The sequence below is a fragment of the Callospermophilus lateralis genome, chromosome 7 (assembly GCF_048772815.1).
Source record: "Callospermophilus lateralis isolate mCalLat2 chromosome 7, mCalLat2.hap1, whole genome shotgun sequence".
Classification (NCBI taxonomy): Eukaryota; Metazoa; Chordata; class Mammalia; order Rodentia; family Sciuridae; genus Callospermophilus; species Callospermophilus lateralis.
The window spans coordinates 13026341-13042801 of record NC_135311.1 but is presented as its reverse complement, the minus strand read 5'-3'; the positions used below and the strand labels follow the sequence as shown (position 1 = coordinate 13042801).

General features: G+C 41.3%; 1 protein-coding gene across 1 annotated transcript in view; it reads left to right on the top strand.

The window, feature by feature from the left end:
* Positions 1–2255: 2255 nt before the first annotated feature.
* Positions 2256–16461, top strand: part of Cd244 (CD244 molecule) — a 29319-nt gene continuing 15113 nt past the window's right edge. The window contains exon 1 of the mRNA XM_076862179.1: positions 2256–2406. Coding sequence (XP_076718294.1) covers positions 2346–2406 — 61 coding nt within the window. The 5' untranslated portion in view covers positions 2256–2345. The remainder of the gene's footprint in view (positions 2407–16461) is intronic.

Here is a 16461-nt window from a genome sequence, read left to right as displayed (position 1 = left end):
ACCTCAAAGTTGCAAATCATCTCAGAGATGGGTGGTCTTTGGGACTTGGAAACTTTGTAGTTGCCATCAGAAATGGGATCTACTGAAATGACCTTTATTCACCGTAACATGGTGAGAGCACGGTTTGGTAAAAAGAAGGATGAGAGGGCAGGGGCTGGTTTACCTGTGGTTCCTAGATGGCTGCTGACCTTTAAATGCTCCATTTGAGTCCCCCGTCCCACACTTCCAGAGTCCTGGGAAGTAAGTATGGGAAAGTGGTACAGTGGTACCAGTTCAGTTTCCAGGGGAGGGTGGGTCTTCCAACTGCTTGGAGGGGAGGATGGAGGTAGAGTTGGGGTCAGGATTGGTGAAGCAGATTCCTAATTCATGTTGTTTATTAGTGGCTTCCAAATAGCTGGAACTTACCTTCCACTGTCATGCAAGGAAATTGACCTTCATCATGAAATTGACTTTCATCATGTCTTTAGTATCATTTCTCCATATCAAGAGAATTTTCCAAATCAACTCTGAGGAAACTCCCATGGGTTGAGGGTTGTCCCTTGGGAAGAGATAATAATCAGTAGATGATTAAATAGAAAAAGCTATGCAGGCCTGTGTTAAGCAAGGCTGTTTGGGCTGCTAAAAGAAAATACCACAAAGTGGGCAGCTGATAAATAACATGAATTTAGGGCTGGGATTGTAGTTCAGTGGTAGAGCACTTGCCAAGCATGTGCAGGATCTTGAGATCTATCCCCAGCACCTCAAAAACTAAATCAACATCAACAACAACAACATGAATGTATTTCTCATAGTTCTGGAGACTGGTATAAGTCCAAGATCAGAGGGCCAGTGTGGTTGGGTTCTGGTGAGGGATCCTTTCTGGGATGTACACTGCTGGCTTCTTGCTGGGTCCTCATGTGGAAGAAAGAGCAAGTGAGATCCCTGGAGCCTCATTCATAAGGACATTAATCCTATTGAAGAGGGGCTGTCTCTTAAGACGGAATCACCTCCTCCAAGACTCCACCTCCTAATACCTTCCCAATGGTGATTTGATCTCTGGATAGGAATTTTTCAGGGATACAAACATTTAGATTATTGCACCAGTTTTACATAAAAAGTCTCAGGTATAGTTGTTAATTTGATGCTGAAAACCATTTTGTGAAGAAGGAGAAACAAGTATGGTGATTCTGAAGACCCAGAAAGTAAGTCGGCTAATATCACACGGGTGTAAATGCAGAACTGAGCCTGAAGTCCAAATTTTTTATTCCAAATCCAGTGCTCTGTCCAGAGCACCATGGCTGCTTCCATTGGCAACTGAGGGTCTCAGTCTGCCTCCCCTCTGCCCAGCTTCCAACAGGGCGACTGGAAAAGAATCAAAGGATGAAAAAAAAAAAAAAATAGAAAGGAGGACTTGGGGAGGGGGAGGACTGAACGGGTTTGTTTCTAAGGGGAATGAAGAAGAAAAGGGGCATTAATCTTAGAGTATGGCCTTGAAGCAAACCCTAAGGGGGAGGTAGGATGTCACTGTCCCCATCTTTCCATAAAAGCCGCCCCCCCCCCAAATCCAAAGATGCCTGGTCTTTTGGAGGCTCAAAGCACAATGGGGATGGGGAGGGGAATAAAAATGAGTCCAGGTGCTTCCAGGGAAAGCAAGAGAAGGAAGAAAGAACTACTTTAGGAAAGCAGAGGAAGAGAAAGGGAAGGAATACCGAGGTATTGATGGGACACTTGGAGCAAAAACAGATTTTTCTGAAACAAATATAATTTGCATGTTCTTAAACTTGGGTATCAAACTACATAGGATCTCTGAGCCTGTTAGATCTTTCTTTTGTCCCCAAAGCTTAGGTCCTTTCCTGTGTCACCCCAGCGACTCCTTCTCTCCTTCAAGGGCTCTGCTTCTCAGCCCACATCCTCCCCAAAACCTTTCCCCTTCATCTCCACAATATCTGTTGGACGGGAACAGGCTGGGATAATGGCTGTTGGGGCCCCCTGTTGGTCTCTGCATACCGCCACTCGGATGAAGGGACATTTCCGGGGCCTCTGCCTTTTGAATGAAGTGGCTGGACTGGAGCAGAGCAAGGGATAAGATTTTGAAACTGGTTTTGTGAGTCACAGCAGACTCTGAGCACCTGCCCATTTGAGGCAAACTTCGCGAGCTTAGCTTGTGGGAACTTTCAGCGCAGATCTGGGGGCTGGGACTTTTTCGGTGGCTTCATCAACTCACAGCAGAAGCCAACAGCCTTGAGTTGAGGAAATTGTGGCTGGACAGGCAGCCAGGCACTTCTCCCCTTCCTTCTCCTGCTGGCTGGTGACAGTGAAGCCCGTGCACAGCTGAGTGTCAGAGGGAGCGAGGGGCCCCTTCGGGGATGTTGGGGCTAGCTGTCACCCTCCTGCATCTCTTGCTCCTCAAGGGGCATCACGGCCAAGGTAAGGATCCTCAGCTTGACATGGGGTGAGGGCTGCCATAGACTCGGGGCTGTGTCCTTTTGGGAGATTACAATCCAGACCTTATGTGATCACCTGGAATGAGGTGAGCAAGAGGAGAGAGGAAGGGGAGGTGGCCCTGATCGCATAGGTCACCTAAGTCATTGGAAAATGCATGGCTTTAGATTTGTGAGAAAGGGAGATCTTAGGAAAACTTTTGCAAAGGCTCTGTATCCACAACTTTCTCTTTCTGGTATGCTGCTTCCTCTTTGGCCCTGAACTTGTTCCTTTTTCTCATGCTTTTGCTCAAATACTGTCTTCTTGATGAGGCCTTCTTCATCCATGATACTATATTGCAACCCCTTATCTCTTGCTCCACTTAATTTTTCTCTATAATACCCATCTCCATCTTATAGACTACACTGTTTACTTATTTATTCAGCCTGGTAGGATGCAAAACTTGAGACCAGGGATTTTGTGCATTGTTCATGCCGTACCTTCACCATCTAGACACAAGCAAGACCTTCAATAAATATTTATTTCCGTAACAACACCACCCTCTCTATTCCCCTTCCTTCCCTGAGTATGTTTTGAGTGGCTCTGTACCAGCCTCTGGGCTAGGCATTGAGAATTCATTGCTAAATAAGTCCAAGGCTCCTTTGTTCGTGGGGTCTACATTCTGTCACCAGAATGAATAGGAAATTATAGCTGTGATCAGGACAGAGCATGGAGCCTAATTTAGTAGGTGCTCAAAACATGTTTATTGAGTGAATACGTGAATTATTTACAGGCATCTTAGAGGCAGACTGGATTGATTTTGGGGTCAGACATGTAGGGGAGCAGGAATCTTCAAATCACTGCCCACAGGAGTGAGCCTGGGCCATTCAGTTGGTCCCTAAATTTAAGTTTTAGTTGTTCATTCTAAGGAAATCCCAAAGGATAGGTGGAGACTGTGAATCCTGAGGTACTTTGGGTGTAGAGTGAGAAGATGTGCTGGAGAAAAAAGAGTAGGGATAGTGTCTTTCCAATTATCTCTGAGGGTTGCCAGCTATTTATGTAGATCATGTGAAAACTTTCCCTTCTAAAGGAGTGCTCTCTAATTGGGGCTGTTCTGTTTGGGATCCAGGTTGGCTGTAGAAGGCTGGAGTCATTTTTAGTTATCTCTTCCTCGACGCACCTCCTCTCAAAGTAAGAATGATGTAAGTAGCTAGAAGAGAGATTAGAAGACATAGAAACCTGGCTGCAGCACTGTCCTGAAGGGAATTCAGACGTAGAAATCACTGTAGGGGTAACCTGGCTATTGTCTTTATAAACAAACCCTATTATTTATTTATTTTTGCAGTAGTAGGGATTGAGCCCAGGGGATCTCTACCACTGAGATGTACTTCTAGCCCTTTTTATTTTTATTTTGAGACAGGATCTCACTAAGTTGCCCAGGCTGGCCTCGAACTTGTGATCCTCCTGCCTTAGCCTCTCAATTGGTTGGAATTATAGGACGTGCCACCAATCTCTACAGAAACCTTTCCTATTAGGGTGCAAGATATGTACAGAAAAGCACAAAAATTATAAATGTACATCTCAGGGAGTTATTGTTAAATAGACATACCCTTGGAACTATCATGTGTTCTTTCCATTACCTACTTCCTCTTCTACAAATAAAACCACTGTTCTGACTTTTAACATCATAGGTTAGTTTTACCCAGCTATAAGTGGAATCACTTGGCATGCATTCTCATGCCTAGCTTCTTTTGCTCAATATCTTGTGAAATTCATCTATGTTGTAACTTGTAACTGATCATTTTCATGGTGGCATAGTGTTTCATTATATGGCTGTGTCATAGTTCATTCATTCTATCATTGATGAGTTTTGGGTTGCTTCTATTTTTTTTCTATGTAATGATGCTGCTACAAGCTTTTTATACAGGCATGGCTGTTGGGTATATTTCCAGGATAGAATTGTGGGGTATGAGAATATACTTACCACACAGCAAATGCTGTCACACTATTTTCTCAAGTGGTTAAATCAAGCTGTGTGTGGGGATTTCATGTTACTTGAGGGCTACTGTTTCTTTATTCTGAGGGCCTGTGAGTGGGGAGTGAAATTGCAGGGATGTGGTGCCTATAAGGCCTCCCTGATATTCTGTGTGATATTCCTATATTACAGTCATTTTTGGGAGTTAAATTAAGAGTCACTCTTTTTTTTTTTTTGGTACTGGGGATTGAACATGGGGCAACCACTGAGCAACATCCCCAGCCTTTTTATATTTTTTTTTAGGGACAGGGTCTTGCTAAGTTGTTGAGGCTGGCTTTGAACTCTTGATTCTCCTGCCTCAGCCTTCCAATCCATTGGGATTTCACGTGTGTATCACTGTGCCTGGTGAGAGTCACTCTTGAATGAATTAAACAGATTCATGAAGCTCTAACCATGCTCTAAGAATTGTGTAAGCTTTTGTGAGGAAACAGAAAAAACATGTTAATTCTACCCATAAGAATTTCTTTCAGACAGAGGAAAATAGGTGGGCACAATAACAGCTATACAGGAAGATAGAAAATGCTAAGTGTCTCTGACAGGCAGGATCCCTTCTGAGTGAAAGGGCAGCTGAGAAGATGGTGAGTCCTTCAGATAGGGACCCCAGGGATTGGCCTTGGGGGACGAGTGTCTAGGTGTTAAGAACAAAGTAGAACAATCTAAGCAGAGGAACACTAAGCAAAAGCAAAGAAAACACAGGGTTTGAAAGGCAAACGCAATAGTTACCTTGGAGAAAGATAGTTCTCTATCATAGAGGAGACAATTCAGTTAGCGGGGCCCTGGGCTAGGCCCATTTTGATAGAGGGGAGGGAGTTCCTTTGCCTGAGAAGAGCAGTTATATGGTCAGTCTGAAGCTAAGTTGAGAGGAAGAGAGAAGCGGGCTGCAGGCTGTGGAGGATACTTTGTGATTCTGAGCTTGGCTTGACTAGGGCTGTCCCAGCCCTGCACTTTGGGGATCTCACTGGGCTCTATTCACTTAGACCACAGCAGGGACCACCTCTGTTTCCTCTCCCCCGAGCCTAGTAGCACAGGCTCAAGCTGAGAAAACCTCAACATCCTCGTGTTGGCTGGTGGAAGCTATATTCTCTCTGAGACCTTCCTTTGCTTTTTCTCTGGGGGCCTCAGGCCTCACATCTTCCTCTGCTCAGCAGGTCCAGGTTGTAGGAAGCTGCGCTGATGTTGGCTCCGGCTTGAATCAGGCTGCAGGGCCGAATGGGACTCCCTGTGAGTCAGATGGTCTCCCTGACGGTCCTCTATATTTGAGGCCACTTCTTCCGGAGGCTGTGCTAAAGTTCATCACCTGGGTCCCCTGCCCTTTCTCTGCAGAGTTTCTATTTTAACTCTTCCTTTCCTAACCACCGGAAAAGGCCCCCCAAGGCTGCTGAGCAGTAGCAACGGCAGTGGCTGTGGCCCTGAGACCTTCTCGACCACGAACAACCGACACTCAGTGCTGGCTCCCGTTATCCTTCCCTTCAGACACAGGAGAACTTGTCTTAGAGTTATCTTTTCCTACTGGTGTTTCCTGTGTCCTCACCTGGCACGTACACCTGTCTGGGACAGGGGCTGAGGTGTTTTTTTTTTACGTGAGTCCTGACACTTTCCTTCTCGTAACATCTGCCATTCTGGCCCCCCTTCCTCTTCCAGTCCATTCACAGAAGCTCAGTGCAGCCATCTTTCTTATTCCTAGGCTGGATTGTGGAGAGTTTCAGAAAGAAGTTCCATATCAAAGAGCAGATATGGAGTCACAGTTTCCAGTCTGAGCTGGGCTCTCAAGGTTCCGGAATTCTTGTTTCTAATCCATGGCTTCTTCCATTCCCCAAAAGGTGATTCCAAGCCTTTACCATCTTTTCAGGGCCCACGTTCACCATCATAGCCTCTACCTGCTGACCACCTTCTTCTCTCAGAAAACAGGATCATAAATTAGGGATTCGTACCTCCAGCCCCACCAACGATTCCCCAATATTAGCCTACCTCATCTACTCCTGGAAACTGCCACATTTGCCTCTGCTCAGGGGAAGGGGGCTCTTGTCCTGTCCCTGGCCAAAGCAAACCAATTGTAAGTTCAAAGCCAGCCTCTGTACCTTAGTGAGGTTCTATCTCACAATAAAAAATAAAAAAAAGGACTGGGTGTATAGCTCAGTGGGAAAGTGCCTCTGGGTTTAAGTCCCAGTATTAAAAAAAGAAAGAATAAAGAGAAAAAGAAAGAAAGACCAAACCAACATGACACCAACATGATCGTCCTAGGTCCTTTTTTATTTGCAGAAAAAACCCATCTGGTGTGTGTAAACTAATTCAATAGTATATAAAAAAATGATATAATAAAAAAATGAGCTCCAAGGCAGTATATCACTAGGACTCTGGTTTACAAACTCAATTCTTTAAGTATTTAACAGTCTAATTAATAACTTAACCATTTCCATGTATAATACATATTTAGTTTTGTGATAGTGGAGAACTACATTTTTTTAATATTTATTTTTTAGTTGTAGTTGTACACAATACCTTTATTTTATTTATTTTATGTGGTGCTGAGGATCGAACCCAGGGCCTCGCATATGCTAGGTGAGCGCTCTGCCACTGAGCTACAGCCCCAGCCCGAGAACTACATTTTTCTATGAAATCTCTATGTTCTAGTGCTGTTGGTAATATAGAAGTATACTTTATGATTATTTTTATAGATTTATATGTTAAGCACCTTTTAATATTTGTTCTCTCTCTTGCAAATTTATAAAGGTAAAAATAAAATAAAACCACCCAAAACCTAAAAGTTAAACTCATATTTTCATCACTCCACTTTCCAAACCTGCTGGAGAGAGATTTGCCCCTTCTTAACCAGACCAATAAGACAGAGCATGAGTGACTTTCTCCCCACTGCTGCTCTGCCTGTAAGATCCTCTTCCCGATTCCTTTCTCCATCCACCAGGCAGGCCTTGAATCTCTTTCAATGGTGACTCCTAGACACCTCCTCGGAGCAGCCACTCCTAATGCCCCAGAACAGAGGAAGACACGCTAACCCTGTATGCCATTATCACACCTTGGGCACACCTTCAAGATGCATCTCACAGCACATCTCAGTTGGCTGTTTTGGATTATAAGGACATTAAATCAAGGATTAAAACATTTCCTTTATGTCTTGACTTTGTGCCCTTAATAACCCTAGTCTTTAAAATAGGAGTGTGCCAAAGATATCTGCCTATAGGTGTGGCATGAGCAACAACAGATGCCGGCTCTGAGCGACACAGATAGGCTTGCTGATGTGCATTGGTTGAATTTTGGCTCCACCTTTGAGCCAACACGATGTACTCACGTGTGCTCCAACGATGCTGGCTGGTCACAGTTCTTGGCTGTTAACCTTACATGGCTTCTGGTCGGTTCTTCTCCTCTCCTGTTGTGATTTGGCTTCTATTTCTTACTTAAAATCCTGCCCTGCCCTATGGATTTTGATTTTGTAACAAGCATTTCTGGCTTCTGTACTTGAGCCTGTAGGCTTGGCTTGTCTTGCTCTTGGTGTCTCTTCCTGTGAAATACTCAGGATCCATCTGTAGTCTCAGACCATGAATGCATTAGATGGAATGGAGATATGGACATCCAATCATTTATCCTGGAGCCTGCTCATGCAATATATATCCATCAGGATGGCTCCCTTTCTGTCGGGCCTTACTCTTGACCTTGTGTGTTGCTGACATTGCTATTGTCAATTAACCAGTGTTGGGTGTCCGTCTCCTTCTCCTTTACCACTTGCTGGTTATCTATAAGGAACATCTTTCTGGGTGCCATTCTGTTAATGGTACCTGGGTGCCTGGGTTAGTTTCTTAAAGGCAATTTGTTTTTTAAAAAAGAAATTAATAAAATCCCCAAAATAAATAAAAATACGAATTAAATAATATTTTTGAAAAGTAATTTTTGTTGCTTTATTTTACCTTTTCCATAGCCTGTAGAGGTGATGTCCTGTTTCTGGGAGAGGATACTTTATTTCTTTGAAAATGCTGAAAATCACCAAACCTCTTATTCTTACTTCTTCTATTCTTAACACTCTGCGTAAGGTTTGGACCTTATGCTTTATCCTCTGGCCACGGAGGATCTCAAAGGGCTGATCCACCTACATGAAATGCTTTTCCTCTAGCTCCTCCCCTGACTGGAACCTTCATGTCTTTCTCAGTCCACATGTCCAGCTCCTTAGGAAGGTCTTTTCATCCTTGAGTCTAAAGAAATTCCCACACTTCTTACTCTGTTTTGTGACCTTTAAAAACTCTATGCAAGGCACTTATGCCTCTCTGAAAGAATCCTTCTTATTTTTCACTTATTTATGTTGTGTGCTCACATGGGCATGTAAACTCCATGACAGCAGGGACTTTGTTTATCTCCCTCATCCCTATGCCCTAACGCCCAGGGCGGGGATTCTCAACTGGGACAGTTCCCCAACCCCCAGGGGATATTTGGCAACAGAGACATTTTGTTTGTCACAACAGGGAAAGGGTTCTACTAGAGCCTAGTGGGTAGAGGACAGGAATGCTGTTAAACATCCTTACAACACAGAGCACAGTGAAGAATTATTGGGCCCTAAATGTCAAGAGCCAAGGTTAAGAAATTCTGTCCTAGAGCATTGCCTGACACGTAGTGAGTCCAATATTCATTGAACACTGAGCATTTTCCTTATTAATCTGTAAATTTACCTGGTGTACTTTCTTGTCTGTTGTAAGAAGTCGGTCTTCTGATCTACTGATTTCTGTCTGCCATTTTAGTAACAGCTTCAGGAAGACTTTTCTGATATTATCTAAGAGATGGGTTTAGCTAATAAATGCATGGGGAGCTCTCGTCTCTCTCTGCTCTTGCTGTGGCAGTGTTTCCACAGTGACAAACAGCATCATACTTTGCTTTTATCAAAGTATATCTTAATTTAATGGTCAAAACAACTTTATGAGAGGTAGCCGATATTCCTTTTTATTTTTTTTTTGTATCAAAATATACAGTGTTGTGCACAAAATTTAAGTGAATTGCTTAAAGAACTTTTGTATATGTATGCACATATGACCACCACCCACATTGAGATGTAAAATATTTCTAGCACCCAGCAGGATTCTTTCCCTCCAAGTTGGCAATAACCCCAAAGTAACCAACATTCTAATCTTGCTCACTATAGATTAGCTTTTTCTAATTTTAAATGTCACTATAAATGGAATAATTCACTAGGAATTCTTTTGTGCCTGGCTTTCTTACTAATCTTCATTCAGATGAAATCCGTTCACAATGTTGCCTCAAAATAGTTTATTCTTTTTCATTGCTGTGCAATATTGCCTTATCAGAATATGGAATGATCTCTTTATTAATTTTCCAATGACTGATATTTGGATTGTTTCTCATTTTGAATTATTATGAATAAATAATAATAATAATAAGAATGTTAATAAGAACATTTTTTTTTTGAGAGAGAGAGAGAGAGAGAGAGAGAACTTTTTTTTAAACATTTATTTTTCAGTGGACACAACATCTTTATTTTTTTATTTTTATATAGAGCTGAGGATCGAACCCAGCGCCCGGTGCATGCCAGGCAAGCGCGTTTACCGCTTTGAGCCACATCCCCAGCCCCACGAACATTCTTTTTTGTTGTTGTTGTTGGGGGGAGGTACTGGGGATTGAACTCAGGGACACTCGATCTTTTGCACTTTTACATAGATTTTAGATTTAATTTACCAATTTCTGCAAAAGTAACTTTCTAGATTTTTTTCTTGGAACTCCATTGAATCTGTAGTTTAATTTAGGGAGAACTGACATCTCGACAACATAAGTCTTGGGCTGGGGTTGTGGCTCAGTGATAGAGCACTTGCCTAGCATGTGTGAGGCCCTGGGTTTGATCCTCAGCACCACATAAAAATAAATAAGTAAAATATATTGTGTCCAACTACAGCTAAACAAAACGAAACAAAACAAAACAAACAAACAGACAAAAACAATATAAGTCTTCCAGTTAAAAATCCACGTTATTTCCCTCCCTTTATTTTGCTCTTTACGTCTTTCTCAGATATCTTTTGTTACCTTGGGTATCTAGGTAATAAATATTTCTTGTTGAATTTTTCTAGGTATTTTAATTTTTTGCAGTGTTTTAATTATATTGTTTTCAAATTTGATTTCTTAGGTGTTTGCAGTTATATATAGAAATACAAATGATTTTTTTTAATATATTGACCTTATATATAGCCACCTTTCTAAACTGGTTTATAAATTTAACTGTTTTTTCATATATTCCTCTGTGTTTCCTACATATATAATTATATCATCATGAATATTCACTGTTTTATATATTCATTTCCAATTTTTATTTCTTTTATTTATTTTTCTTGTTTTTTAGGATGTTGATTTAAAGAGGTGATTATAGAATCCTTGTCTTGTTCCTGAACTTAGCAGAAAAGCATTTTATTGGCTTCTAAACTTTATCAGATTAAAAAGGTTTCCTACTATTGGTTGAAAAATTTAAAAATAATTATGAATAAGGGTTTTTACCATAAAGAAATGATGCATGTCAAAAGAGACAGATATTTAACTTGATTTAAACATGTATTGGAACATCACATGGTACCCCATTAATATGTAAAATTTTGGCATCTTATGTTTCAGTTAAAAATTTTAAATTGAATTTAAAAATCATGAACTTCTGCTTAATGTTAATAAATTCCTCTTCTGTGCCTGTTGAGATAATAATTTTATTTTTCTCATTTATTTTGTTACTATGGTGCATGTGTGGTGAATTAATGTGGTGAATTATATTCATGAATTTAAAATGTTAATAAATTTGAACACTTGGTACACCTCTATTATTCAGAATATGTTATTTTTGATGTACTGCTGGATTCAGTTTAAGAATATTCAGTTTGCATATTTGTTCATAAGAGATACTGGCATGTGATTTTTCAGAAACTGTTTTGAAATAGTCAAATAATCATCGTTGACCACAGTTAGCCTATCGTGCTGTAGAGCATATTCTTCTTCAAAGCATGATCTTAGCACCTTTGTCAAAAATCAGTTGGCTGTAGGTGCATGGGCTTACTTCTAGGTTTTCTGTACCATGAATACCATGCTTTTTTGATTCTTACAGCTTTTTAGTGTTTTAAAGTCAGATAATGAATACCTACTGCTTTATTAATTTTATACAAGATGGCTTTGGCTATTCAAGTGTGTGTATATGTGTTTTTCTATATAAATTTTAGGATTATTTTTTTTGAGTTCTGTGGAAAGTCTAGTATTTTGATAGGAATCGTATTGCCTCTGTAGATCACTTAAGGGAAGGAATATGGACATTTTAACAATATTGATTCTTCTTATCCATGGACAGAGGATGTTCTTTCACTTTTTAAAATGTCCTCTTTAAGTTTTTTCATCAATGTTTTATAATTTTCATCATAGACGTCCTTCACATCTTTGATTAAATTTATTCCAGGTATTTTTTTGTAGGTATTATAACTGAAATTACTTTCTTGATTTCCATTTCAGATAATTTGCTATATAGAGCAATACTACTGATTTTTGTATATTGATTTTTGATATCCTGTAACTTGCCGCAGTCTCTGGCTGGGCACAAATCACGAGTCTCCACACAGCTTGTAGATTCAAACAGCAATTCTTTATTCCCAAACTCACACCGGCCGTCTACAAACACGTTCTGGGGGAATCCACGTTCTCTGCCCAAATCCACACTCTGCCCAAATCCACTCCACATGGACTTCTGTCTCCCAAAAATATATTGTCTGACCCTAAGAACTCAAGAGGAACTCAGCAGCAGGATACGCCCTATTCTAAAGGGGGAACACCCTAATCTCCTATTATGCTAAACTGCCCTATTCTAAAGGGGGAACACCCTAATCTCCTATTATGCTAAACCGCCCTGGTCCTTGAGCAAGGTCACCTTTCAGAAGTCCTTCCACTAGACAGCATGGGAGTAAGCTGGCAAGGAGATTGTCATACCTACTTGGCTGATGGCTCCCAGCAGTAACTTTGCTGAATTTATTTATCAGCTTTAGTAGTTTTTGTTTTCTCGAGTTTTAGGGGTTTGCTATATGGAAGATCATATCATCAGCAAATAGTGACAACTCATCTTCCTCTTTTCCAATTTAAATGTTCTTTATTTTTTTCTCTTGCTTGATTGCTCCGGCTAGGATTATGTTGTGGCTAGGATTATGTTGTGTCAAAGTAGTGAAAATGGGCATCCTTGTTATGTTCCAGATCTTAGAAAACTTTCAGAGTGCCCCCCACTCAGTATAATTTTAGCTGATGGCTTTCATAAATGGCTTTTATACGTTGAGGTATGTTCTCTCTACCTAATTTATTCAGCCTTTTTATGAAGGGGCATTAGATTTTATCAAATGCCTTTTTTGAATCCATTGAGATGCTCATGTGGTTTTTGTCTTTTATTGTGTTGATGTGGTGTATCATATTTATTGATTTGCATACATTGAATCATTCTTTCATCCCTGGGATGAATCCCACTTGATTGTGATGAATAATCTTTTTTTTTTTTTTTTAAATGTCTGTTTTATAATTGTAGATGGACAGCATGCCTTTATTTGTTTAGTGTTTTTTTTTTTGTTTGTTTGTTTTTTTAATGTGGTGCTAAGGATCAAACCCAGTGCCTCACACATGCTAGGCAAGCGCTCTGCCACTGAGCTACAGCCCCAGACCCTTGATGAATAATCTTTTAAATGTGCTTTTGGATTCAGATTTCTAGGGGTGTATGTGTGGGTGTGTTGGGGGTGTTTGGTGATCAAATCCAGAACCTTGTGCATGGTAAGAAAACACTTTACTACTGAGCTACATCCCTAGCTTATTTGTTGGTATTTTGTTGAAAATTTTTGCATTGATGTTCACAGAGGATATTGGCCTGTAGTTTTTTTTTTCTTTATTGTGCCCTTATCTAGTATTGGTATCAGGATAAGGCTGAACCTATCAAATGCTTTTGGAAGAATTCCTTCCTCTTCTATTTTTTTGAATAACTTGAGAAATGATATTAATTCTTCTCTAAATTGTTGATAGAATTTATCAGTGAAGCTCTGATCCTGGGCTTTCCTTTTTTCTTTTTTGCTTGCTTTGAATCCAACTCAGGGCCTAATGCATGCTAGACACGTACTCTCCATACCCAGCCCCACTGCGCTTTTCCATTTTTTTATGGGAGATTTTTAATTATGGTTCAATATCATTACTTCTTATTGTTCTGTTCATGTTTCTTGTTTCTTCATGACTTAATATTGATGGGGCCTATGTTTCTTAAGAATTTTTCCATTTTTTTTCTAGATTATCCAATTTGTTGAGAACTTGTTCATAAAAATCTCTAAGAATTCTTTGTATTTCTGTGGTGTCAATTATAATCTCTTCTTTTTCATCTCTGCTTTCATTTACTTGAGTTTTTTCTCTCTTTTTCTTAGTCTAGAAAAAGGTTTGCTAGTTTCTTTATCTTAAAATTAACTTTGTTTCACTAACTGGACTAAGAACAGTTGCTTCTACTCTTTTTTCAATTTCTCTGTTACAATATTGACATGTTTTTTTCTGTTTTCTTCAAGTTTCCTTAAAACAGCTGTTATAAGTAGTCCATCTGAGCATTCTCCCATACTGACTGCCACCTGGTCAGTTTCTGACATCTTATTTTGAGTATTAGGGGAGGTCATCATTTTCTGAAAGCCTTTATGCTTATCGGCATATGACATTATCTGGGCATTGTCTGGGCATCCTCTGAGCATTAGGTATTTATTCTGGTCTTCCTAATCTGGTTGTTTGTGCCTGTCTTTTCAGAAATTCTAAGTAGGCTGCTTATTTTCTTTGAGCCTGTAGTCACTTCTACTATTCCAGTACTGGATGACATGCAGGTCCAGGTTTGCTGGGAGTCTGCTGTTGGTAAATTGTCACAGTTTCAGTAATAATGGGTGTCCAGGCCTAGTGTATCCCAAATGCACTGCTGGTGTGCTGTTCAGAACAGATCAGGGGAGTATTTAGAGAGAGTGGTTATCCTACAATCCTCTCCTGGGGCTAGGGTAGGCCCAAGGACGCATCCACAGTTGCCCACCTGTGGTCAGGTCCTGCAGAATTTTTCCTGGCTCTGGACACAGTTACCATGGATGGACCAGCACTAGTTTCCTATGGCATGCCTGTGACCACTGATGCCATCAAGTTGTGTCACACCTAGTGCTCATAGCCCACCAAGATGAGAACACTGTGGTAGCTTACATTGCTGGGGGCTACCTATTGCTGAGTTAGACTCATGGCTGCCATTAGGCCCAGCTGATGGTAGCTGGAATAGAAGCCAATAGACTGGGGCCACGTGTCTTCCCCAGCACTAGAGCTGTTCTAGAGGCTTCATCCACAGGTAAATGTGTGGGTGGGGTCTTGAGGATCTGCCCAATGGGCTTCACCAGCCCCCCACTAAGTTCCAGGGCAAAGTTCTCTGCTTACCACCCTGTCCGGCCTCAGTGAATGGAGTCTTACTCCATACCAGGCTGCCCAAGATTTGGTGAAGGCAGTTTCTTGACCACCTAGCCTGATGATAACCTTTAGCACGCTTGAGAGTCACAGCCTCAAAGTTCTGCACGGCCTCAGGGTTGCATCAAGGCCCAGGCCACAGCTGGTGGTGATGTAGGGGGTGACGTAGGATCCTGTCCCACTGGTGCGTGGGTCTGCACCTGATGCTGGGACTGGCTAAACTCTCCATCTGTGAGCTCTGGCCTGCATTTGGGGCATTCAGTTTCTACTAGATGCTGCTCTTACTGCTGCACATCTGGTACTGAACTCCGAGACCAAGTCCCATGCTAGATTTGTGCCCTGTTCCCAGCAGGTGGAGTCTTGCTTCCCACTCTGCCTCCTAAGGTTGGAGTAGGTATGCGGGTGCCTACTCAATTGGTGGGTATTGGCCTGGTGGTAGGGGTCTTGGGATTCTGTCCAGCAGTAGTTTTCAAGTGTAAGGCATGACCTAAACTTGCTCACTATCTCAAGCAGGTGGAGTCTCTCTCCACACTGGACTGCTTGGAATTGGGGAAGGGGAGACATGGGCTTCTCATTCTTTTCTGCCTTTTTCAATACTTCTTTCATTTCATCACAAGCAGGACTATGTTCTCTCACCTCATTTCCTGAGCTCTTGTGAAGGTAGTTTGGTGGAAGAATAGCTGTTCAACTTGCTATGCCCCGTGGGGAGATGATCCCTCGAGGATCTTATTTAAGTACCATCTTGCTTTGCCTCCCTTGGCCTCATTTTAACAGAAACCATTTGTGTAACTATCCCCGGATCCTGTTTTCTACTTTAAATTCTTCCTGACTCTCTCCAATCCAGGCCGACTGACTCTCGTATTTCCTTCATGCAGTGAGCTGTGCCACGTAGCTTCCCTGCCAAAAAATGGCCATAGGAATTTGTGCTTTTCTTCACCGACAGTACTCAGCTTCTGTGGTATACTTGGGAAGTATAATTTTATTTTTGTTTTTCTAATTGTTCTAATTTTAGGGAGTGATCTTTGTGGATAGTTTCTGGTCAAAGATTGGTAAATGGTAATGAGTAAAGCCCACAAACCAATGTGCCAGGTGCCGTAAGAGAGGATTATGAATTCCGCTCTATGAGAAGTATTAGAGGAGCAGCTTGGAGGGTTCTCACTAGGTCTGGCCATTGTTATCACTAGTGGTTGCTTCAAAGCTGCTGGAAGGCAGTCCCATTAGACTCGGTGTTTACAGCATCTTGGTTAAAAACTCATCCCCTAAGACAAAGCAGCTGGATTTCGAGCTCATCCTTCTCACTGTGTTACTTGAGTGCTTTCTAACTTAGTTTCCTCACCCATAAAATAAGGATAAGACCTTCACAGGGGTTCCTGTGAAATTAAGTAGTTAAAACATGTAAATGTTTGAAATCTGCCTGTCACATGGTAAGTACTTGAGAGGTCCTAACTGTGGTTATTGGTTTGTGGGTTCCTTCAGACTAGAGGACAGAGCTTGGGAAGAAGGACAGGCAGATAAAGGAAGTATATTTTCAGATTCTCTTTGACTCCAGACTCCTCACACATGATTCCATC